Here is a 25,095-nt window from a genome sequence, read left to right as displayed (position 1 = left end):
CTGCTTGATCGCCAACAATTAACAGACTATCAATGGTGTTTAGCGAAAGGATCGTCTGGCAATTAACTATCTCCCTCAGGGGCCAGACCCCCCTCCCCCCCGTGGCACTACCTAGGAGAGGGAGTCAGCTGGGGCAATTACTCACAAATTAGACTAATTCAGATATATTTTTCCGGAATTCCAAAATTTGACACGTCTATCCTTTTGACTCGTTGACTGAGTCAAAAGCTGGGAAACCCTAGCAACAAGGGAGTGCCTCAACAGCTTTGACAGATTCAGTCCAATCAGCAAGCAGATGAGGTCAACACATTCCTGGATACTATCTCCACCTAGATGGAGAAGACAATATTCTTACATTTATTTAGTTCATTACATTATGAAAGACTTAAAAAAAACCAGTGAATTATATAAAATGCGCCTTTTACAGCTGTGTGAAAAAATCCTGCACGCTTTACGGTTTATGACATTTTTCAGACAGGCTATTGATTTTATGATATTTTATGCTAACTGCTATGCAAATAGTTATATTTAAATAAATACTGGTGGTTTTTAAGTGAAAAGCATAAGCTTTTTGCAATTTGGTGCTGTTTGGATGGGGATTGGAATTTTCTTGCATGCTTACAATGTGTGCTATGTGCTACTATGAAAACAGATTAACCGATGCATACCCAATGGCATACGTGTTGCAATTACTAAGGCCAATGCTAGTGTTTTGTTAACATTTTTATTATTTGTGGCTCTGAAAAGGACCATTAGGTAACCAAACATGGTTACTAATATGAAATTGGCCGGCCCTTATTGCTTATCACCAGGCAGCATTGCTTCAGCATAGACTATATAAGCCTTTGCACGTGATCTTTGGTGACAATGTGGTGCCGGGCTGCAATAAAGGATTCAATCAGCTACTGCTTGGTGTTCAGTTACTATTTGCTTATTTTATAACCAATCTTGGCCCACAAGTTCTCAATTGGGTTCAAATCCAGGCTCTGAGCAATCCAGGAGTCGAACACCATGCTTCTTCATCCACTGCTGGACGGACTTGTCTCAATGACAAGGAGCGTTGTCATTCTGGAAGTAAAAGTCCTTCCCTGTAAGTTGCTGAGCTGAAGGAAGCATGGTCTTTTCCAGGACTTCAACATACTGCTTGGAATTCATGATTCCCTGCATGATTTGTATCTGACCAATACCAGAAGCAGCGATACAGCCCCAGATTATCACATGCAATGGATGCTTCACAGATAGATAGATTCAAGCAGTACAGCCTAAATTCTTCAGCTGGAAATCTTCTGACATACTTATTGCACTGATTCCCATTCTAGTAGAAATTGCTCTCATCACTGAAGATGACCTTGGTCCACTGTTGGTTGGTCCACTTGGCATACTTTTTGGCCCACGCATGTCAACAAGAGCGGTGAGCAAAGGTTTACTTCGAGCCCTGCAGTCTTTGAGCCCTCTGGCAAGCAGTCTGCAACACACTGTGCTTGTGCACTTTTACATCACATGTTTCACCCCAAATTCTTGTAATCTGAGGTGAGGTGAGCTTCCTGTCAGCCACCGAAATGCGTTGCACAGCCCGATATTGCCGTTTTGTGACTTTCTTGGTCTTCCAGAGCGGAGCCTGTCATCAACTGAACCAGTTCTTTGGTATTTTTCAACCACTCTGCTCACTGTGGTGCGATGGCATTTCACTCTCTTGGCTATTTCTGTACAGAAGTAACCCTCTTCATGAAGCACAATGATGCAATGCCGCTGCTCAGTACTGGTGAAAGCAAAGGCCTTAATCCTTGCCTGCAGCCAGAGCTAAATTAAATTTCTCGATGCTTTTCATGCCTATTTATAGTCAGAGAGTATGACAACATTGATTGGCTCATAGATTTAGCCTCTGTGCATTTTGATTGGTCAGCCAAAGCTCGCTGCTGATTGGCTACTTTCAATCCTAGCATTCTCGAAAATTCAAGTTGTATTTGTTTTAGCACATAAACTCAACTCAAAACCTTAAAAAGACTTTGGTTATATTAATAAAAATTATGCATCTCAATCCGACATCCAAGTACTAATTTTGCATGGTTTCTATGAGTGAAAAGTTGATTAAACGTGTAAATACAGCTTAAAACTGAAATGAAATTTTCACACAGCTGTAGTTATTAATATCAAAAGAAAGACAACTGTAAATTTAACATAATTCCTGACAAAATAAAAGCAGGTAGAAAAAAAATTACAAACCCAGAGAAACATCTTAGAGAATAATACCTCTGCCCCAACATCTCACATGTTAATATGCTCGTACCAACAGATGGGGGATAAGACCAAAACCAACTTTCACATCAAACAAGTACAGAAATCATTGTAGTAAAGAAGTAATTGTTATTTTTCATTTATGGAAAACTATTCTTTTTATAAATTTAGTATAAATTACATATACTAAATATATTATTCAACTGGGTATTGAAATATATTAAAATAGTTAAATGCTACTGCTCTTTAAATTTCTCTTTGACTAAATTATACTCAAAATCAAGCACTCACTATATAGCTGAAAGAAAAAATGTTAATATTCTTTTATACTCTTGTTTTTTGCTAATTCTGGAAAATACTTCATATTATAAAGTGTTATTTATTTACCTTTTCTGATAGCTAGAATTTAGTGATGCAGTTCCTTCATTTGAGATATTTTTCTTTGCATCTTCTTCCCATTTTCTTCTAGTATAAGAACCACTACCACGTATTATACTGGCTGAAGACTCCCTATTTTCTTTCTCTTCAATATCTGATGTACTGGCCAGCCGTCTTGGTATTGTAGGTGCCACATACGCAAGCCTGGTTGTTTTTGTATCTCTCTCCTTAAAGAATTTTTAAAATAATATTTCAGTTACAACCAATTTAAAGTTTTATTTTTTAAAGAACCTATTTCCTCCCTGCTTAATTAATTATGTTGCAAATTTTGAAGGAAAATAGTTACCTTGTCTTTGTTATCTAATGAAGATGACAATCTAGGGCTTGAAGCTGAACGTATAACACCTGTTGGATCTTTTTCTTTCTGAGTTTCTTTGCTAGCTGTAATTTCTGCCAGAGCCCCGTAACTGCCAGTCTTTCGAAGACCCAATCTCCAAGAAGCAGGAGACTCATCTTTTCGTTCTTCTTCTTTGGGAGAAATCTTAGTTGAAGTTGGAAACTGCAAAACACAGAGTTGCTTTTTTATAAGCTTGTTTCCAAGCATCCACCGTGCAGTCAAACGTTTAAGAAAGGGCATGCACAGACCAGAAAACAAGAAATTCTAGAATCTCAACAACAATAACAGGTTTTCTGCTCTGTTCACTGACAAGTATACATAAATCAGAGAAATACCATTATTCTGCTTAATTACATTGCAACCATCTTTAATACCAAAACAAAGAATATAGGCTAAAATATAAGTTTCTGTGTTACAGAATGAAAGTATGATACACAATCACACAATGCACACTTAGAGAATAGATGTGCAGGCAAGCAACTCTATTTTTTGCTTTGTAGAGATTGCGAAGGTTAGAACTCTACTTTGTTCAAACCACATTTACATAACATATTTAAGGAATATAGCAATTAATCTTTGCATTCTTCCACTTATCTTTATAAAACCTTAAAGATTAAAAAATGAACATTACAGATGACTTCATCAGTCATATACCACCATATATGAAGCCTCATACAAAATTACATAGATTATTTGTAAAATAATTCTAGCAAGCCTCCTTTTAAAAAAATCTCATTAAAATGTTCTGCTACTCAGGACATTGTCCCCCCACCCAAGGAATCCTTTCCAAATAAAGCAATAATGAAAAATATATTATCTTCAAAAGTATTGCTTTGTTAACACTCTTATCCTCTCTCCAAAAATGAAAGGCGGGTTTCCTTCATAGCCAATCAGCAGCAATGAAAAAGTTTAATGAATATTGCAATATTGGCTGGATTCATACATTGCATTAAACTGTGATTATCATTTATCATGGTTCCTTAGTAAGATGCAATGGTCTGGATTGCAACAGTGCAAAATACGAAACCATTAATGTGGCTTTGTATAATGTATGAATGCAATATTTCTGTTAGTCCATAGAATAATTTGTTTGGTGCTTTATTTTATAACAAAAATATTTAAGCTGAGAAAATAAGGTCAAATAATGGGGATGAACGCAAATAATAATTGCTTCTATCAAAGTTCAATAATTTGAGCTTCTCTTTGGGTCTATAAACAGGTTACATAAGACACTCTAATTTTCCATCACTTTAATTCTAGTATTCCATGTTTTATGTTCAAATATATGTTTTATATTTCTGGAGAAGAAAGAAAAGCTTCATACCATTTCCTGAGCAAGTTAAAATTTCAAAATTATTTTTTTTTCAAAGGTTAGCTTTAAATGTTGCACTATGAATACATACTTGCCATGATGCACAAACAACACTGTTTAAAATCATGCAATTATGATACTAACATTGGAATTAGCAGTTGTTATTTGGTAACCTGGAAAAAAAAAAGGGTAAACATACAATGCCCTCACCAGAGACTTTTCACCTTTACTTGGCACAAGAATAATGCCAGTTCTATGTAAGCCCTGCCTCCATGATGCAGGATCTACAGAGTCCATCACAGGCATGAGAAGAGAGGGAGAGCCATACTAAAGCCAATTGGGACAAGACACATAAAAAAGGAGATAAAGATTGAAGAAAAATGGTGTTTGCCTTAGCATTGGTACCCTATTCATTTTTCACAAAAATGCACTAGACTCTTTGTTTAAATTTATTCCATCAAAAGTCCCTAATGATAATAGAATTAATAATTGAAATATAGAATTAAAATATATTAAAATGTTGATGTAAGGATTCACAAAAGTTTCTCCTCATCCCTTGACTCTAGATATATTCTTGAATGAAGAATCCACTTTAGTACATTCAATGTTGGAAGACCCCCAACCATTTACAAAAAGGAAATAAAGAAGAGGAATGGGAAGAGAGGGGTGAGAAGAGCAATAAAGGAAAATCAGAAGAAAGAGTTGTAGAATAAAATTGATACCCATTTTGTTTTTCACTAAAGATTACCACTACTTGATCAAGTTAAAAGAGGCATGGATAAAAGTCCTCTTAGTATTGCAACTAGATATGGAAATAGTTGAAACCTACTGTTATAAATTAATTGATGCTTCTCCACATTCACACAATGTATAGAAAAGTACAGATGTGCTATATTCTGAATCTAAACCCAAAAGATGCTTCAGATTATACATATCAGCACCTCATTAAGGAATACACAATATCTGTGCTTCCCCCAAAAATAAGTGTTTGGTGTAAGAAAGTGACAAAACAGTGTAAGTTTCAGAAAAGGTGTGAACATGTTTCCTTAGCTTAAAAATATTTTTTCCTTGGACTGCAAAGTTATAATGCAAGTGCAGATAGACACATCTTCTTTATACATGTGCCAAGAAATGCAGTAAGCACCCTAAGAAATGCTCTGAAAAATCTTTTCAGCTTCAAATCTGAAGCACAGAGATTGAAATCTCTAGAGATTTGCCAAAACCACTGGTAAAGGCTATCAGGAATTCTTACTCTTTAGGGTTTTTATTTTAGGGTGTTGGCAATTCTCCTATGTCAGTGGAGACAACAGCAAGATTGGGTTTGCTCTGTCCAGTAACCAATTGGACTGGGTCTACAATCTGTGATGTCATCATGCACTGGTGGCTCCTCCCAATTCTAGACTCAGTCCAACCTGGACAGACATGAGAATTGTTCTCTCCTGACTAAATTTAGGCTTGTTTGACAAAGGTACCTCTAATTGGCTTTTTTTTTTTTAAGCCCTTTAAATCATTTTCTCCGGCTCTCCACAATATCGGATTGAGTGGGAGATTTGAAAATGTGGCCTTTGGGCCTCCAGCCTGGTTACTACCTCCCCATGGCTCTACAGACTCGCACGCCCACGAGTTCGCTCTGGAACACAGGGAGTCACATTTCTATCCACACTGACCACCAGGCTCACGAGCTGCGGCTCAGAGGCTGCCCGGGGAGCAAATTTGCCTCGTTCCTGCCTTCCTCGGCTGCGCTGTAGTTTTCCGACCTCGGAGGTGCTGCTGAAGCTGCGGAAGGCACGAGAAGTCATGGACACCATTTTGAGGCTCCAAACAGCTCGTTGAAGGCGCGGAGAGACTACAGGCGCCATTTTGAGGATCACAAGCTTGCCGACCCTCTGAAAAGCTGTGGGGACAGCTTTCTTTGCCTGCCTCCACTTCGGATCCGGTGAGATTATTCCTTTTTATTTCTGGATTGATTTCTATGGACTCTTCCAGTTGCCCTCATGATTTCATCCGGGGCTTCCAATGCCCTCTCAGGCCGTATTCCTCAAAGAGAGGAGGCAGGGCCTTCAGGTGTCAGGGCCAGTCGCAAGAGGCAGGCTAAGGACAGTGGTGATAAGGGCAAAGCAGCCAAAATTTCTAAGGCTTCTCTCAGGGCTGAGGAGAGGAGACAGAAAGCCCTTGAGAAGGAGTTTGAAAGGGCACAAAGGCAGGCTGCACAAGGGGCCAGAACCATCTCTCCTCCCTCAATTGTGGCACAGGCTGGTCCTCCAGATCCTCCAGAGCTGCCTCCTATTGAGGCTTGCCCCTCCTTGGCTGAGATGTCTCTTGATTCTGAGGGGGAATTCTCTTCCTCTTCATCTTCTCTGCAGCCTGACACGAGAGAAAAAATTTTTGATGCCTCCCTGAACAGAGCCTCTCTGCTCCATCTGCCTCTCTTCATTCACACGCCTGGGGGCCTCTACTTCAGCCCCTCCTGATATGGCCTCAATAATCTCTGAGGCAATCAAACAGGGCATTGCTGCAGGCCTTCAACAAAGGCCTCCTTCCAGGTCATCCAGCAGGTGCAGGAACAAGTCCTCCAAGGGGAAAAGACATCCCCCTCCTTCCACCTCAGCCAGCCAGGCTTCTAGTTTTGGAGAACAGGATACCCTAAAGGCAGCTTCCCCTCAGGCTCAGACTTCTGACGCAACACCTGCAGAATATCCCAACGTCCTATTCTCCGAACGAATGGTGGAAAAAGAAGTCATTCCAACTCCAAAGCTTTTCATGAATGTGGTGCAACAGCAGTGGGCATCTCCAGGAGCAGGTCCTCTTCCCACCAACTTGGACAAGCACCTCTACAATGTCACTCCTGATCTCTCCAAATTCCTAGAGATCCCTCCAGTTGATGTTCCAGTGGCAGCCGTGTCATCACCTACAGTAGTCTCTGGGGTTCCTGAATACACCCTCAAGCCCGAAGAGAAAAGGTCAGAACAAACATTAGTTAGGGCCTATTAGGCAGGTGCCTGGGCAGTGCGGGCCTCTACAGCCACCTCTTTTTTTCCAGGGTAGCCCTAGTGTGTATACAGCAGCTCCAGGAAAGTACTACAACCACAGATACCAGATCCCATTGGGATCTGAACAAAATCAGGGCTCCTGTCAAATACTTTGAGGATGCTTCCTTAAACGCATCCCGTTTTGCACACAAGGCCATGGCGTCTTCTGTCACGGCCAGAAGGCTGCTATGGCTTAAACCATGGCAGGCAGACGTCCACACCAAGTGGCACCTGGCAGCTTCCCCCTTTGCAGATTGTCAACTTTTCGGAGCCCCCTTGGATCCTTACCTCACTGAATCCAAACATAAATGCAAGGTCCTCTCATCCATATATAAAAAACCAGGAAAACCGCCCTGCTCCCTTCTATAACAGGTCGCCCTTTCGAGGGGAAGACGGGGGATTCTCTTTCCCCCATCCGCAATGACAGTCTTTGCCACCCAGACAGGGATCTCAACAGGACAGGTCCAATAGAAACACTCAGTGTTTCCCCCCAAAAAAAGTCTTATTGAGGTGTGGGAAATCGCCAATTCCAAAGGTGAAAGTGACTATCTGGACTCTCTCACAATCGGGGGCCGTCTATTGTTCTTCGCTCACCGATGGGAGGAGACCATGTTGGACAATTGGGTCATCAAAATGATCAAATTCAGACTCCTTTTAGAATTCCTCTCCACCCCTCAGGAGCACTTTGTGCAATGCCCGATCTCCTGATTCCCCCACAAACGAGTCCTGATGGAGCAGGCTATTCAGCACCTGCTGGATATTCGAGCCATCCAGCCGGTTCTTTCAAACCACAGAGGGCAGGGTATTACTCCCGTCTGTTTGTGGTGCCGAAGGCTTCTGGGGGTTGGAGAGCGATCCTAGACCTAAAATCATTGAACCACCACACAGTTTATCAGTGGTTCAAAATGCACTCCCTCCACACCATTTTGGAGAGGGCCAGGAAGGGCGATTTCCTCACCTCAATAGACTTAACCAAAGCTTATCTTCACGTTCCCATATTTGCAGACTACCAAAATATCTCCGGTTCTCCTATGGGGGGAGGCATTATTAATACCGAGCCCTCCCATTCGGCCTCTCCTCTGCTCCAAGGGTGTTCACAAAAGTGTTCGCTGCCTTAGCAGCCCACCTCAGATTCTCTGCTAACTGGATGATATTCTGCTATTGTCCAGGTCAGCTCACCAGGCAGAGAGGGATTGTCCAAACCATCCAGGTGCTGAGGGACCACGGGTTCGGGGTGAATCTCAAAAAGAGTCACCTGGTTCCCGGGACATGCATTCTGCACCTCAGAGCTGTCATAGACTCTGGAAGAGTGTTTCTATCCCCACACTAGATTCTTGCCCTGAGGGAGATAGTCCGGAGAGTATGAGTCCTTCGCCGGGTCTCCCGCCTCCTGCTATCGCAGCTACTAGGCAAAATGGTATCCTGTTTCAGGACAGTCCCATGGGCCAGGTTCCACAGCAGGTCACCACAGTGGTTCATGCTCCCCCACCAGAAGTCCAACAGGAGCTGTTGCCCTCACCAGGTTCACCTTCCCAGGGAGATCATACAGTCTCTAAAATGGTGGCAGTCTCCAGCCATCTTGAGGGGAAAGCTGTTCAGGGAGCCTATCCACCTCACCCTTACGACAGACGCCAGCCTGATGGGGTAGGGAACTCACATGCAGAACTTAGTGGCACAAGGCCAGTAGTCGTTAGCAGAAAGCCAAAATAGCATAAATTGGCTCGAGCTGCAGACAGTCTGCCTCGCCTTGATACACTTCCAGCGCTCAGTATAGAACAACCGTATCCTAGTCCTAACCGACAACACCACTAACAAGACACACATCAACAGGCAGGGGGGCTCGGTCCTGGCCTCTGATGCAGGAAGCCAACCTGTTATGTCACTGGGCGGAATCACATCTAGCATCTTTCAGGGCGGAACATATATCGGGCATCTCCAATGTCCAAGCGGACTGGCTCAGCCAATCCATGATAGTCTAGGCGGAGTGGAATGTCCATCCAGACCTCTTCCATCTACTCACCCGCCGTTTCGATCTGCCAGTCGTCGACCTGTTTGCAACGTCGGCCAACCAAGTCCCCAGGTACTATTTGAGGTTCACGGACCCAAATGCAGAAGGGGTGGATGCCCTCAGGTGCCAATGGCCCAGGGGCCTCCTATACGCATTCCCACCCCTTCCACTCATCCAAAGAGTGGTGCGCAAGGTGTTGGAACAGGAGGCAGAACTCTTACTTCTGGCGCCCCACTAGCCGCGCTGCTCCTAGCTCGCCGACCTCATGACCCTGTCAATATCCCCACCATGGCGCATCCCACAGAGGGTAATCGCCCTCCACCAGGGGTCAATAAAACACCCAGACACCCAGTGGCTACAACTAACCGCATGGTGATTGAGCGGCAGGCCTTGACCGCTGACAACCTTTCCCTCAACGTCATCGCAACTATACAGACTTCTCGGAGAGACTCAACAAACCGTATTTACGATGCCACATGGCAAGCGTTTGAGCGCTGGTGTCCTTCCCTCTCTATAGATCCTCTTAGGGCCTCCATCCCTTAAGTACTGGATTTCTTACAGAGGGGGCTGGATCAGGGGTTTACTCCAAACACATTACGATGACAGGTGGCAGCCTTGTCTTCCGTTCTGGACTGTTTCTCTACAGAATGTATTTCAGCTCACCTACTGGTGCGGAGATTCCTCTGGGGTGCCTCAAACCTCCGACCCCCTGTCATCCATAGGTACCCAACTTGGGACTTGCCAAAGGTTCTAGAGGCTTTTATCTCTCAGCCATTTGAACCATTACGATCCATGTCTTTGAAATTGTTATCTTTAAAAACTTTATTCCTGTGGCCATAACATCGCCCAGGCGTATTTCAGACCTTGCAGCCCTGTCAGTAAGACACGATCTATGCATATTTCACTCTGACAGGTTGTATTATGCCTGGACCCTACCTACATACCAGTGGTGGGTTCTGGATCCATTGCAACTGGTACAGTTGCAATGGGGCCCGGCATCCTCCATATGAATGCGTGCGGTGCACACACGCATACATCTTACCTTCCAGTGATGCCTATGCGATGCTCCAGCTGCTCAGCAGAGCGTCACACAGGTGCTGTATGCACCATGCACGTGTGTGGAAGCGCTGAAGGCTTTAAAGACAGGTAAGGAGCACGGACGGGTGGGTGGGCCCTCTGGAGCACCGTACCGGAACGGTACCTGGTGCTGCAGACAGGCTACGGTACGCCCGTACTAAGGTGTACCGCCTGCAACCCACCACTGCTACATACCAAAAATTAACAGCAGGTTTCACAGGGCCCAAGAAGTGACATTGCCAGACTTTTGTCCAGCTCCTCAACATCAGCTGGAGAGTAAATGCACACCCTTGACGTACGCAGGGCTCTTAGAATTTATATCAGCTGCACTTCCTTGCTTCGACGTTCTGAATGTCTCTTTGTCTCTTTCTGCCAGACATCTTTGGGGACAAAGGCCGCACCATCAAGCCTGGGATGGTTCATTAGAGCCTGCATTAAACTAACCTATGAACTTCAGTTATTACAGGTTTCACAAAATGTTACAGCCCCTCTACCAGGAGTGCGGCAACCACGGCGGCATAGTCTATTCAGGCGTCCATTGAGGAAGTTTGCCAGGCGGCTACATGGACATCTCCTATGGCTTTCATGCGCCACTACAAATTAGACAAGTATGCTTCAGCAGATGCAGCCTTTGGTCGCAGAGTGCTGCAACAAGTACATGTCCCTTAGCAGACTTTTACCATCATTTCCTCTCCCTATTGGACAGCCCTTCCTTTGGTATGTCCCAGTCTGGCTGCTGTCTCCACTGATATAGGAGAATGGGAGTTGGTCCTTACCTGATATGCTCCTTCTCTCTGAAGTGGAGACAGCAACCAGCCCCACCCTGGTTTTTGGTCTGAGTCTGACCGAGAAATTTTTGTACATAAGGAGAGAGTGCATTTCTTCTTTTTTTCTCTCTCTCAATTCTCTCATGAGTCTACAGTCTCCTTCGTTTAGAATTGGGAGGAGCCACCAGTGCATGATGACATCACAGATTGTAGACCCAGTCCAATTGGTTACTGGACAGAGCAAACCCAGTCTGGCTGCTGTGTCCACTTCAGAGAGAATGAGTATATCAGGTAATGCCCAATCTACTGGCAAATTGACAGTTTTAACTAAATGATAGAACTCTAGACTGGGAAACTAAAAAAATATTCTAGAAAGAAATAGTAAACATTTCTTAATTATTGCCAATGTAGCTACATAGCACAGTAAACACCAGTGTTCAGCTCAATTTGTAGCATTTAAGATTTCATGAAGGTTTTTTTTTTTCTAATAGTTGGCAAATAATTAAAATCCTTGTTCTTCAACATATAAGCAATAAAAAAGCTACATATTTGTTTATGGCAAAAGTATGTGAACATCCAGGATTATAAATTAGTTGCGTCATTTTCCTCAATATTATTTTCAGTATTATGACTTTTGACTCATTTAACTGGGTTTCTTTTACCTAGTTGTAGGACTTATGTGAAGAACAAACCATTTTTAGATCATTATTTTGAAAAAAAATTGAAAATCCAAAAGGGTTCACAAACACGTTACGCACCAACATTTCCTGTGAACTTACATGTGCACATTCATTACATATAGCATGTTTATTTAAACATTGCCACTGCACAGAAACAGACACTGTCACTGTCCATCTCAGGGGTGTCAAACTCAAGGCCCATGGGTTGCATCCAGCCTGTGGCGTGATTAAATCTGGCCCGTGGTCTGGATACATCAAAGGACTGCCACATGGTGCCTCTGCCAGCCAAAATGGGCCAGGGGGGGCGTGTACATCTCCTCCCACCTGCGGCCCATTTTCAGCCTCCCCAGTCTACAGCAGGACTCTTCTGGCCAAAAATGGGTACTGCTGGAGGCCAGGGAGGTCTGATTATTCTGAAGACAATTGTTTCCCAGTTGCTAAAGGAAGTGCACCAATACTAAGAATGGAGACTCTTCCATTCAACAATCTATTCCAGACATCTGTTTTTCTACTACTTTGAAACAGAAAAGCAAGTGATCTGCTTCCTGTCAGAAAGAAGCCAGGACCTACTGTATGTGTGGCCTATGAGTTATGGATTTCTTTACTTGACAGTGACAATTCAACAATACTTGGTATTTCTTCTCTCAATGGAAGTCAAGGCTTCCCGGGGAAGTGAGAAGTGTTGGCACTGCAACTCGCAGAATTCATAAGTAGAGGAGCTATGCTATCTGCGAATTCTGGCAGCTGCAGTTACCAACACACTTGTAGGGTGCCAAATAGGGCAAAGATGTCTTTTATCATCAGACTGAAACACCTTTGAAAAAAATTATTACAATTTTGCTTTTAAAATAGATATTGTATGTAATTATATACAATTAAATGTTACTCCTAGTAAATGAATAAAAGCATATTGTACCTTTTTAAGAGGGGATGTAGGTGTCACTTGACCAGTAGGAACAGATGGTGTTGTTACAACAATCGAAGAAGCTTGCACATTGGTGGTACTTGAATTATTGGCTATAGATTTGTTCTTTTCTATAAAAAAAATCATTCAGTTTATATAATATAAATGTATTGTCTGTAGCTATCCCATTCTCTCAAAAGGCATTAGCTTAAACCCCAAAACCAAGAGCTAATTTTGTTAAGAAATATTTCTAATTATTGTAAAATTATCACCAAATAGTACTTATGATGAATCCTCATAGTTCTAGCCATCCCTGCTATCACAAAATCGTAATCCAGTGCTTGGTGCCCATCTCACAATTATGATTTATTATTTTATTTATTTATTTTATTATTAGCGTTTATATACCGCCCCCTCTCCCGAAAGGGACTCGGGGCGGTGTACAGTCCGTATTAAAATACAACAGATTAAAACATAGAAATAACTATATAAATACATGTATAAGAGGAGGGTAAAATATGCCAAACTGTACAGCTAATAAATAAATCAATACAAAAGTTTAAAATATCAAGTTAAATTTAAAACAATATCCCTCTAAAAACTAGTAAGAATGTGTATGCCAGGAGGTAGACGTTAAAATTATGCCAAATGATGTTGATGTTGCAACAAGCCATGGTCACATGATCATCATATCTGATGTTCTCTGCCGGCTTCTTACAAAAACAAGAGAATCCAACAGGAATTGCTGCCACTAAACAACATGGTCAGTGCTGTCATAAGTCACAGACTACTTATAGTGGCTACTTTAAAGCACAAAACAAGATTCCATCTTTCTTGCAAGTTGGGGGAAGGGAACGGAGCGGAAGATTATAAGAGGAATATTTCCCACAGTGTATTCTCATAGCAGAAAACTATATTTTGCCATTAAAAACTGATCAAATTATTATATAATTCCTGGTACTAATTAACAGTAGGATACAACAAGAAAATAGTGTTGTTTTAATTAATGTATTCAAATGCTAAGTTATTGATGTGTTCTGAGTAGTGGAGGGATATTTACAATAAACATTTAATAATACAAATATGATAAAACATTTAAAACCAAAACTAAAAATAGTGCAAAAATCTAAAAACACAAGAATAGTTCCTAAATGGCTAGAAACATATTAGGGTAATGGTGATGAATAAGATTATTTCCTTCCAGTCAAAATTTAAAGGGGACACAGAGTTAATAAAGAAAATGATACAGAATTTCAGGACATTTTTAATATTTTGAGCCTATCAGAATCTTAATGTACTATTTCAATGCTTTTTTTATAATAATCTCCAGATACTATCAAGTATCAGTAATAGAATTCATAGTTTTCTTGAGCTGCAAAAAAAATGACTGGGAATCAGTTTATGGTCCACAGATCATGGTTGTCAATCTCTGATGTAAGAGTCAGGCAAAGTGGAATGTGGCTCTCAATCCCAAATGCAACAGTTGAGAAGGCACTCTTTCATGTTTTATAACTCTTGGCAAAGGCACTCAGAAAAATAACTGACTACATGGGATATAATTATATACAATATGTCAATATGTAACAGTAACTATATTTTAATAACTAAGCGCGTATTCAATAATTGAAGTACAAGCTAGTCTCAGTGAATGGATACTGAATCATTGAGGACGGTGAAAACCAGACAATTAGGGAATTACCTTTTCATGCTCTGCACATTTAAAAAACTAATATTCCCAGTGCTTTTCATTAAAAAATGAAATACTAATGTATGGGGTTGAATCCTGTCTGTATACGTATTATGCAAAAGAGGTATTATAGTAGCCCTCTAATCCATCTAGAACCTTTTTCCAAGTACAAGCACTTATAGTAGACCTCTGAATCTACCTTATAATAAATAATCGGAAGCAAAATGAAAGTACAAATTTGGAACATAGAGATTCAGCCTCAGGGAAAAGTTAAGTTCTCTAGCATGCCAAATAAAGTACGATGAAAGTCCTGTTGATATTTTAAAATCTCCAAGTTTACATAAATTAATTCTTGTGTCAGAGTCATATTTTCCTGGCACGAGATTGCATAGTAGGAACAAAGAAAACATAGCAATGAAAGTCCTGTAACTCAAGAAATGCTGAAGTGATGAGTCTGAATATTTAAGTCATTCTTGGAAGACATATATTTTACACTGCAGCAAGATTTTCAATATTACATTACTATAATTAAGTGAACTAAAAGTATATCATTTTGATTTTTTATTTTAAAATCAATTATATTGTGCTATATAGGAAAACCATAAAGCCTACAGGAAAAGAAAGAAGGAAATGAATTTTGTAGAAGTTTACAAGGCTGAAATTGTTCTGCTATAATAAAAGTTAATTTTCCAAAGCACAACCTTTCGAAGAGATGTCTCAAAGGCCAATTTATGCATTACTTTTTAAATATAATTTAAAAAGTGCTTCACTCCGAGCATATCGTCTTCTCTGGTTCCAAATTCCAAAACTCGGCTGCCGAGTCTTCCAGCAGCGGCCGCTCTAGGAGTACACTCTATGGTTGTGGGCTGGGAGCATGGCGGCGGCTGATGCAGGGAGAGCTGGGCCCAGACATGTTGAGGCTAGGAGGCATGCCTGCTGGGGGTGGAACAGGCACTCGTGCAACCCCCTTCTCCAGCCGGGCAGAGCTCCATGCACTGATCTAGGGGGTATCCCTAATATGCCAAGCCATGGGAGCTGGGGAGCGGGCAGAGCGCCACGTGGCTTGGCGCCTTAGGGATACCCCCTAGGTCGAATGGTGCTCTGCCCAGATGGAGAGGGAGTTTGCCGTGTTGTTGCTCGTGAGCGTGGTCACCTCATGGCTACTTCGTCCCTGAGGCTCTTCATGGCTACTTCGTCCCTGAGGCTCTTCAGGACCCAGTTCGCAAGGGAGCAGCCGCCCGGCAACTCCCCCCTCCGGCCAGGCAGAATGCCACTCCCCAACCTAGCAGTATCCCAAAGGCACCAAGCAATGTGAGCGCTTTTCTCCCCCCCCCCGGCTCCTGCAGCTTGGCGCCTTCAGGATACCGCTATGTCGGTGAGTAGTGCTCTGCCTGGCCGGGGTGTGTGTGTTGTCCAGGGGGTTTATTTTCGGGGGTGGGCTTATATTTTTGCCCACGCGAAAAATGTGGCAAGGCTTTAGTTTCAGGACAGGTCGTATTTTCAGGGAAACACGGTATAATTACTAGACTGCTGGAAAAAATTTTCTAAGCTAAGCTTCCAGTATATTCACTGCAAACAGCTTGTGTATTTTTTTTAAAAAAATAGCATATCCAGTAGTTTGTGTATAAACTTGATATATTCTTCATTATTAAGATTAAAAACAAGTAATCAAGTTATTAGTGTACAAAATAAAGACATGACCAATGTAATTTGCATAAATAGAGCACTGAAGCATACATTTGATTTTCTCACATCTGTTTGTTGAGACTTTCAACAAAATAATCTCAACATGCATCACCATTGCTCACTTACCTTTCAGGCCCCACTTGGCCTTACGTGATGAAGACAGCAATTTTAAACAAGCTAACTTTGGCAATGCTGCATTTTTTTCCAAAATCAATGCAACCCACTACCACAGAAGTCTCTTTATGATAATGTAAGTGCATGCAATCCTTGATTTGTCAACTCTTGCTGCAAGACTTCTTACTCATTTTGTTTTCATGTAATATAGCACCTTGTTTCTAATAGTTACCAATTACCTATTTGTGACGTTAATTGAGTTGTTCAAAAATTATGTGTAAATGTTTAAAGAACATGTAAAACATGATAAGATAAAAATTGATCCAATGCAGTATGAGCGTTCTAAAAAACTTGAAATACTTAATACCTTCCATCTGTCCCTCCGCATCAACTCATATTATTTTTAAGGCAGCAGCAAACAAACAAAAAAGGAAGGAACAAAAGTTAAACAACAAATTAAAATGAGGTGAAAATAAATAAGAAGCCTTTTTCTACATTACCTGTTTCTGCTTCGGATTCTGAATCTTCTTCCTCATCTTCTTCACTAGAGCAACTGGATTCGTCTTTTTTTCCTTCTTCCTCCTCATCACCCTTTTCTTGTTCTAAAGACTCAATGTTTGATGGATTCTTGTCTTGCTCAATGATCAAAGTATCTTTACTGGAATATTGATATTATAAATATTTATTTATTACTTTTAGGGGGAAAACTGAATATAAAGGTGGACTGTTTGTTCCACAGCAAATTCTAGTCCAAACTTGTATAATCTTAATCCTTCATTGCCCCTCTCCCTATGTTAGTTTCAGTTTAGCTACTTACTTTTTAAATGATTTTTGAGACTGATTATTGTCCATGTTGGCTGTTGTTTCAATTAAAGGTGATTTCTTCTCCTTCTTCTCACTATGAAGCTTTAAGAAAAGTTAAAATACTTAATTAGATTTTTAATTATTATATGTAAAATTTACCAAGAATGTTGCAGTATTAATAATTCAAAAAGTAAAATCCTTTAATCTTTCAAAACTAATTTTCAGAATAAAAAGTAACCCTGACCTGGAGCAAACAAACTGTCCTAAAACCATGCCCATTTCTCATATCTGAAGATCATATAAAATTCCCATAAATACAAAGGCAGGATAAAAAGAAATAAAATAGATAAAAAGTATAATGATGCTAGTTCACAACCGATAAATTATTTTATTAGACACTGCTTTCAGAAAGGATCCGGAAGTATTGTAAGAGAAACTACTATGAGAGTGAAGTTTCTGTAGCAATAAGGATCTCTGGAACTTCAAAATAGCTAAGAACTGGCAGTTATTAACAAATGGAGTCTTGGGAGTTAATACCAAACTCCCTGAGCAGAAATGGATTCCCATCAGATTATGTGTTGCTGTAGCTTAGTATGGAGAAGGCACTTTCCTACTCACGATGGTATATTATGACAACTTATAATATGGGGCCACAAGCTGTAGCTAGCAGCTAAATAAAGCTTTGGAAATAAGATGGACTACCATATTTTTCGGAGTATAAGATATTTTTCGGAGTATAAGACGCACCTTTTTCCCTCAGAAAAGAGGCTGAAAATCTGGATGCGTCTTATACACTGAATACAGCATTTTTTGCCACCTGAAACCCCGCCCCTTCCCCAAAATGGCCATGCATAGGTTTTAGAAGACTTTCAGAGAGCTTCTTGGGGCTGGGGAGGGTAGAAACAAGGAAAAAACAGCCCGTTCCTCTCCCCCCCATGAGCAGCAGTCTATAAGCTTCCTAAAGGCTATCCATGCCCTTTTTCTGACAAAAAGCAGGCCCATTTTCATGAAAAATGGGGCATTTTTTCTCGTTTGTGCCCCACCCCCATGAGCACTCTACAAGCCTCCTAACGGCCCGCTTTCACGAAAAACGGGCTGTTTTTGGGAGGTTTGCAGAGTGCAAAAAATGTTTTTTTTTAAATTTTCCTCTTCAAAACCTTGCTGCATCTTATACTCTGGTGCGTTTTATACTCCGAAAAATACAGTAATTCTACTATATTTAAACTTCTTCCCAACTAAAGGACGAAGCAGTGTTTCTCATTTGGGAACAAGGAATAAATACAAAACTTCCCATGCAGTAGGAGTAAATATGGCCTCAGAAAGAAAAATACAGAAATCCAGATTTTTTTTAATGGTGTGCTCAAATGCCAAAAACATTAGCAAGACTTAAGTTTAGTATATGCAAAACACTGGCTATTAAAGTATTCTATTTGAACAGCTCTTAATTTGAAATCAATATGAATGTGGATGCCCTTTTGTGTTAATTCTACATAGTTTAATAAGAAGTTTCATATTGGTTTACATTTTGTTCTTGCACACTAAAAGAGCTTACCATGTTTTGTTTCTTTTGAAGCTCTTCTAAATAACCTAAAATGTCTTCATCTGCTACATCAAATGCTGTTTGACCCTATAGAGGAGACAGAAAAAAACAGATTATGGTGCAATTAAAATAATAACCATAAAGAACAAGAATTTCTTGTTGGAAGGAAATCTATTAAACCTGCTGGCTGTAGATACCAATGTATCCTCAACTGCTTCTTAAAGTACCTGCCAAACTCCCTTCCATGATTTGAAAAAAAAAAAGTGAAAATTAGCAATCATGTTAACTGTAGCTCTGATTACTAAATCTTACAAAAGCTCTGAATACATTGTAAAGAAATTAAAATCAGAAGTGCAGCTTAAAGGTTTGTTCTAAAACAACATCAGTTTTCCTATCCTCCCCAAATAAAAAATGTATTGGCATAATCTGGGGATTCTCCTGGACTTGTGATTCCTCCTTGAGGAGCAGGTGGGAGTCATGGCCAGGAGAGTCTTTGAACAACTTCAAGTTGTCCACCAATTTTACTCATTCCTGGACCAACATGTCCTATGCCTTAGTCACCCCCTATCTGGATTATTGTAATGTATTCTACATGGGGATGCCCTTGAAGAGTATCTAGAAGCTTGAGTTGATTCATAATGTCGTGGTCCAAACAGTTTTGTGCAACCCTAGACATGCACATGTGTCATGTCTTTTGAGGGAGCTACACTGGTTGCCAATCTGCTTCTAGGTACTTTTCAAGGTGCTGGTTATCACCTTTAAAACCCTACATGGCTTTGGGCCAGGCTATTTGATGGACTGCCTCTCCTCTCAAATCAAAACTTCATTATGGCCATAGACCAGCATAGGAAGAGTAATTTTAAAAGCTAAAAATTATTTTAAAAAATGATATAAAAACATAATCAATATATGGATAACTAAATCTATTAATTCCTGATACAAAACCTAATTGCGTCTCCCCTATTATATATATCCAGCCCATCAGGATGGGAAAGCAGGATATGTCTCATCAATTAGGGATGTACATCTAGTGAGTCCACGAAAAAAACGCCTTCTCAATTACAGCACCTTCTCTATGGAACATTGTTCACCCAGAGATGCAGTTGGCCCACATCTTCTTGCTTTTTGAATGGCCTAAAAGCATGGCTTTGTCAGCAGCCCTGGGGATTACAAATGAAGATGGAGCTTTGTCAAGTGACTGGTTTGCTTGTGTTGTGGCTTCTATGGGTGTCGAACAGAAATTTGTATGGGTTTTTATTATGTGGTGGATTTTTAAATGTTGCAAGCCTCTCAGAGTCACCTATGTGTGAGTTGGGCAGCTATATAAATGAGTTAAACAAACAAACTCTGGTGCTCTCACAGAGTTATTTCCTGACCCCACCAATATATTGTTGCTGTGTTCATTAGGTGACATTAATGAATGAGAAGAAATAAGAGAAAATACAGTAGAACCTTGGGTCATGAATGCTTCTGAGCACAACCAAATTGGGTGCCAACTAAATTGCAAATTTTTTTGTATCTGGTTGTGAACAAATACTTGGGTGGCAATCAAACACAGCTGCAGTGATTATTCCTAGCACAGTAATTTCCTCTTCCGCACCATTTTTTAAAATGCGCATGCGCAGTCAGTCTTGCTTCTGGTCACGACCAAATCAGGTTGCGACCGAAGTGGAACAGATTACGGTCGTGACAGGATGTTCCACTGTACAGTAAAACTAAATAGCCTATTTCAATGATAGCTAACCTTTTTGTTGTTGGGTGCCAAAAATGCGAGGTCATGCATGCAATAGCATGCGTGCCTGCTGGCCCCCCCTAATACAAAGTGCACCCCCACATGCGCATGTGTGCACATACCCAAGCTCTAGCTGCCACGCGCGCCGCACTATTCGCCTCCACGCTGAGCTCGGTATTTCCTCCAGGGGGCTGGGGGAGGCCATTATTGTCGAACTTCCGGTTGGCCCGTTGGGCCTGTTTTTTGTCCTCCCCAGGCCCTGGAGGCTTTTCTGAAACCTGGAGAGAGCGAAAACAGCCTCCCCTGGCCCTCCAGAAGGCTGAAAATCAGCTGGCTGGCTGGAGATGATGGCTGGCGTGCCAGCAGATATGGCTCCACATGCCACCTGTGGCACGCGTGCCATTGGTTTGCCATCACGGGCCTATTTGATCCAGTAATAAATGAGAATAGGAAATTTCTGGTAAGTAAAAAAGGGTTGTTTTGAATACCTGACTAAAACACAGATTTCAATCACAGATGACCAAGGAATAAATAAAAAACATAATTTTCTTGTTTATCATGAAATAATATTAGTGAAAGATACAAGAATAAAAGACATTAAATTTAAGAAGACTATTATTTGGGAGCCTAACATCTTGGGAAGCAAGAACATTCAAGAAAAGAATAGAAAGCAGTAAGAGTGAGAGTATAAAATGAGTGCAGGAAGAAAAACTACAGAGGTATTTCTTCCACTAGAATGAATGAAAGATGGATGTAAGAAAAAAGGATGTCAAAACTACATGGATCAAAATAAAAAGAATATTATAGAATGCCATTGAAGCATTGGCAGTTTTCATAAGAGGCAATATGGACAAGAATGCTTGTTGGAATGATGAAATGAAAGAAAGTTGAATAGTAAAATAATGAAATCAAAGACTTCCTGAAAAAATAATTTATATATAATTTTAGTTGGGACTATAGAAAAGTCGCAAGTGAATGCTTAAAGTGTGGTAAAGGAAATACCATAAAATATTTGCAAAAGCTTTAAGTTGCCTTAAAATCTTTTTAAAAAATAACACAGGTTCAGCTTATTGTAGTTCAGATATACAGTTCAAGTGTTAAGGGCAGTATTAAAGAATATCTTTGTCACAGTTAAAAGCTGTGAATTAAGTCAAATGGAAATCTTACCACTTTATTGACAGTTTCCATGTCACACAAGTTTTCAACTAGTATTCGACATGCTTCTTCTTTTCCCCAATGAGCAGCTGCATGAAGTGGTGTCCATCCATCATAATCTTTAATATTTACATCATACCCAGCTTGTATTAACAGCCTATTAAATTAGAACAGATGTGATTGAATTAAAAGATTTTAAGTTTTTCAAGAAACCTTACAAGGAGAACGTTTGCAGATCACTGTACATTCATATTCATAATTGTGTCAAAAGCTGCCTTCAGTCACTTAGTGCCATCAACATCACTATTGTTTTCAATATTACCATTAATAGTTTCATCACAATGATCATACCATACATCATCATCATTATTATTATTATTATTATTATTATTATTATTATTATTATTATTATTATTATTATTATTATTATTATTATTATTATTATTATGAATACAGATAGCCTTCATTTAGTGACAGCAAATGGGACTGGCAACTTCATCGCTAAGTGAAGTAGTTGCTAAGTGGAAAGTCACATAGCTGCAACTATGCTGTCTTTTTCTCCACTCCTCCCAATTCCTGTAGTGCCAGGATAAACCAACTCAAAACTAACACAGCTAATCAGTTTGACACCTTTGGCTTTTGTGTGCTTCCTAACCACTCCCCCACTCTTTGGAATGCTCACTTGGGCACTGGTATAATTAGCAACAATGAAATATTGTTTATATTTACATTTAGTGGAGAGGAAGAGATTAAAAGAGAGTGAACAGTCACATAATGGGAAATACACATTGAAAGCAATTCACTGGCAGTCACAAACACACTCAGCAAACAGCTGATACTCTGCCTTCCTTTCCAATCTCTCCACTCTGCAAGAAAGGGAGGGGAAAATGACTCAGGTACTGCCTACTGAAATCACTTGTATGCCCTCTCAAAGAGTGGAGAGATGGAGAGGAGAAGAGAGGAAGGAATTATAAGAGAGTAAGTAGGCATTGCTTTCAATGTGTATTCCCCATCGTGAGCTTATTTATTCTCTTGCAGTCCCTTTCCAATTTTTCTGATCTGCATGGGAAGAAAAAAGTAAACAACTGATAGACATGGGATAACATGTACTGACTAAAACGATGATCATGTGACTATGGTAATCACACAACTGAGGGGTAGCTTCTTCTTTTTTTTTCAAAAATTTTTATTGGTTTTTTAAAACATTTATAAGGAAAAGGGTAGGTGGAATGGTATACAAATTTTGGCAGTTGCAAGTATGGTAGACGCCCCCTCCCTCCAAACTCATAACATACATCTATGTATAAAACATTAGTACAAAATCATATAAAATCAGCATATTAATTCTAAAAAAATTTTTCAATCAGCTTATATATTATGATGTATAGTCTAGATATAATTTCATTATTACTTTCGGTCTGTTTATAACAATGTGATTTTCTTATTCATTTTTGTGATCTGAGCTTTCTTGGTGTTGCCCCTTCACCCCCCCGCTGGCAGAGCTCCGGCCCCTGAGGGGTAGCTTCTGTGGTAACATAGTGATAATTAAATTATGATCACTATCACCATATCATTGTTATTCATTTATCATTAGTAATATTATATTTATTATCATCATTATTGTCATCCTAATTGTTAGACAATTTGGGACTCCATACCGTACAAGGCATTAAAAAAAAAAAGCTCAAAGAACATGAGGCAGATCCAGAAGAAGATGGAGAGACAACATCAAAGACACACTACAACATCAATTAATAATGACTGAGGCCACTAGAAGAGCAAGAGCCAGAACTTTCTATCTCCCTCGACAACCAAAACAGAAAAAGAACTAAAGAAGACTGTCTTCACTATCTGCTGGTTTTTTAATTGCTTATGATTCTCTGCTTACAACTATATTTGCATATAAATAATAGTTGCAGAAACAAGAAATTGCAGCATTTGCAATTGCTTGTTTTTTTTATATATGCCAAAAGTGGAAAGTGGAATGTAAAAGATCTCATAAAGATTTGTGCCAAAAATAATAATTTGAGAGGAAATGGAAGAATAGATACGACTTGACTATTGTCTTGCCCTTCCTTGGTCCACACTTTTAAGCATCTCTCTCTCTCTCTCTCTCCCTCTCCCTCCCTCCCTCCCTCTAGAATGTTCAAATTATTACACTTATTTTTTTAAAGACTGCTTTATTATTGTTCTAGACAATTTAACAAAGTGAAGAAGCTTTTTAAAATAAATGCTTGATCTGAAGAGGCCAAATGCTATTGTACCTTCTTTTAAATAGCAGAGAATAATGTATACTTCTAGAAACCCACATCAATTTTAACAGCATCTGTACAAGTATAGTGTGAAATGTAACACCACAAACAGTGTACCGTATTTTGCGGAGTGTAAGACACACCGGAGTAAAAGACGCCCCAAGGTTTTAAAGAGGCAATTTTTAAGAAAGTAGGTAGATAGATAGAGGGATAGAGAGAGAGAGAGGGATATAGAGGGAGGGAGAGGGAGAGGGAGAGGGAGAGGGAGAGGGAGAGGGAGAGAGAGAGAGAGAGAGAGAGAGAGGGAGAAATACAGTAGGTAGGTAGGGAGAGAGAAAGTAGGTAGGTAGGTAAAGGGATAGAGAGAGAGAGAAAGAGAGTGTAGGTAGGTAGAGGGATAGATAGAAATAGAAAGAGATAGGGAGAGAGAAATACAGTAGATAGGCAGGGGGAGAGAGAGAGAGTAGGTAGGTTGGTAGGTAGAGGAATAGAGAGAGAGAAAGAGAGAGAGAGAAATACAGTAGATAGGGAGGGAGAGATAGTAGATAGGTTGGTAGGTAGAGGGATGGAGAGAGAGAGAAATATAGTAGGTAGGGAGAGAGAGAGAGTAGTTAGGTAGGTAGGTAGATAAAGGAATTGAGAGAGAGAGAGAGAGAGAGAAATAGAGAAATAAGGGAGGGAGGGAGGGAGGGAGGGAGAAATACAATAGATAGGTAGGGGGAGAGAGAGAGGGAGTAGTTAGGTAGGTAGGTAGATAAAGGGATAGAGAGAAAGAAATAGAGAGAGATAGAGAAATAAGTAGGTAGGGAGAGAAAATGTGTGTAGGTAGGTAGGTAGAGGGATAGAGAAAGAGAAAGAGAGATAGAGAGAAATACAGTAGATAGGTAGGTGTTTCCGCTGGCACAGCACTTGAACAATGTAATTCTAATCAATCAGTTAAAGAGCTTTCCAAAAGGAAAAAAAAAGTTTTTGCACTTTGCAAACCTCCCAAAAACGGCCCGTTTTTTTTTTTTAAAAAAAAGGCATGAATAGCCTTGGGGGAGAGGGCTTGCAGAGTGCTCCTGGGAAAGGGGGGGGGGGCAAAAACAAGCGAAAAACGGCCCGTTTTTTGTCAAAAAAATTACATGTATAGCCTTATGGAGGCTTATAGAGTGCTGCTGGGGGCTGGGAGGGCAAAAAACAGCCCGTTTTTTGCTCATTTCTGCCCTCCCCAGCCCCCACGAGCTCTCTGAAAGCCTCCATAAGGGTATGCACAACCAATTTGGTGAAGGGGCAGGGTTTCGGGAGGCAAAAATACTGTATTCGGTGTATAAGACGCACCCAGATTTTCAGCCTCTT

At 40.4% G+C, this 25,095-nt stretch overlaps 1 protein-coding gene across 3 annotated transcripts in view; it reads right to left on the bottom strand.

Moving 5' to 3' along the window:
- Positions 1 to 25,095, bottom strand: part of PPP1R12A (protein phosphatase 1 regulatory subunit 12A) — a 117,863-nt gene that overhangs the window by 28,638 nt on the left and 64,130 nt on the right. For all 3 annotated transcript variants that reach the window (XM_081958770.1, XM_081958771.1, XM_081958769.1), the window contains exons 5-11: positions 21,518 to 21,662; positions 18,631 to 18,705; positions 17,092 to 17,180; positions 16,775 to 16,932; positions 12,800 to 12,918; positions 2,960 to 3,172; positions 2,623 to 2,840 (exon numbers count right to left, since the gene is read on the bottom strand). In XM_081958770.1, the coding sequence (XP_081814896.1) occupies positions 2,623 to 2,840; positions 2,960 to 3,172; positions 12,800 to 12,918; positions 16,775 to 16,932; positions 17,092 to 17,180; positions 18,631 to 18,705; positions 21,518 to 21,662 (1,017 nt within the window). The remainder of the gene's footprint in view (positions 1 to 2,622; positions 2,841 to 2,959; positions 3,173 to 12,799; positions 12,919 to 16,774; positions 16,933 to 17,091; positions 17,181 to 18,630; positions 18,706 to 21,517; positions 21,663 to 25,095) is intronic.

The sequence above is a fragment of the Natrix helvetica genome (assembly GCF_964273705.1).
Source record: "Natrix helvetica genome assembly, chromosome: 6".
Taxonomy (NCBI): domain Eukaryota; kingdom Metazoa; phylum Chordata; class Lepidosauria; order Squamata; family Natricidae; genus Natrix; species Natrix helvetica.
The sequence above is the reverse complement of the archived record's forward strand: the minus strand, read 5'-3'. Positions and strand labels throughout refer to the sequence as shown.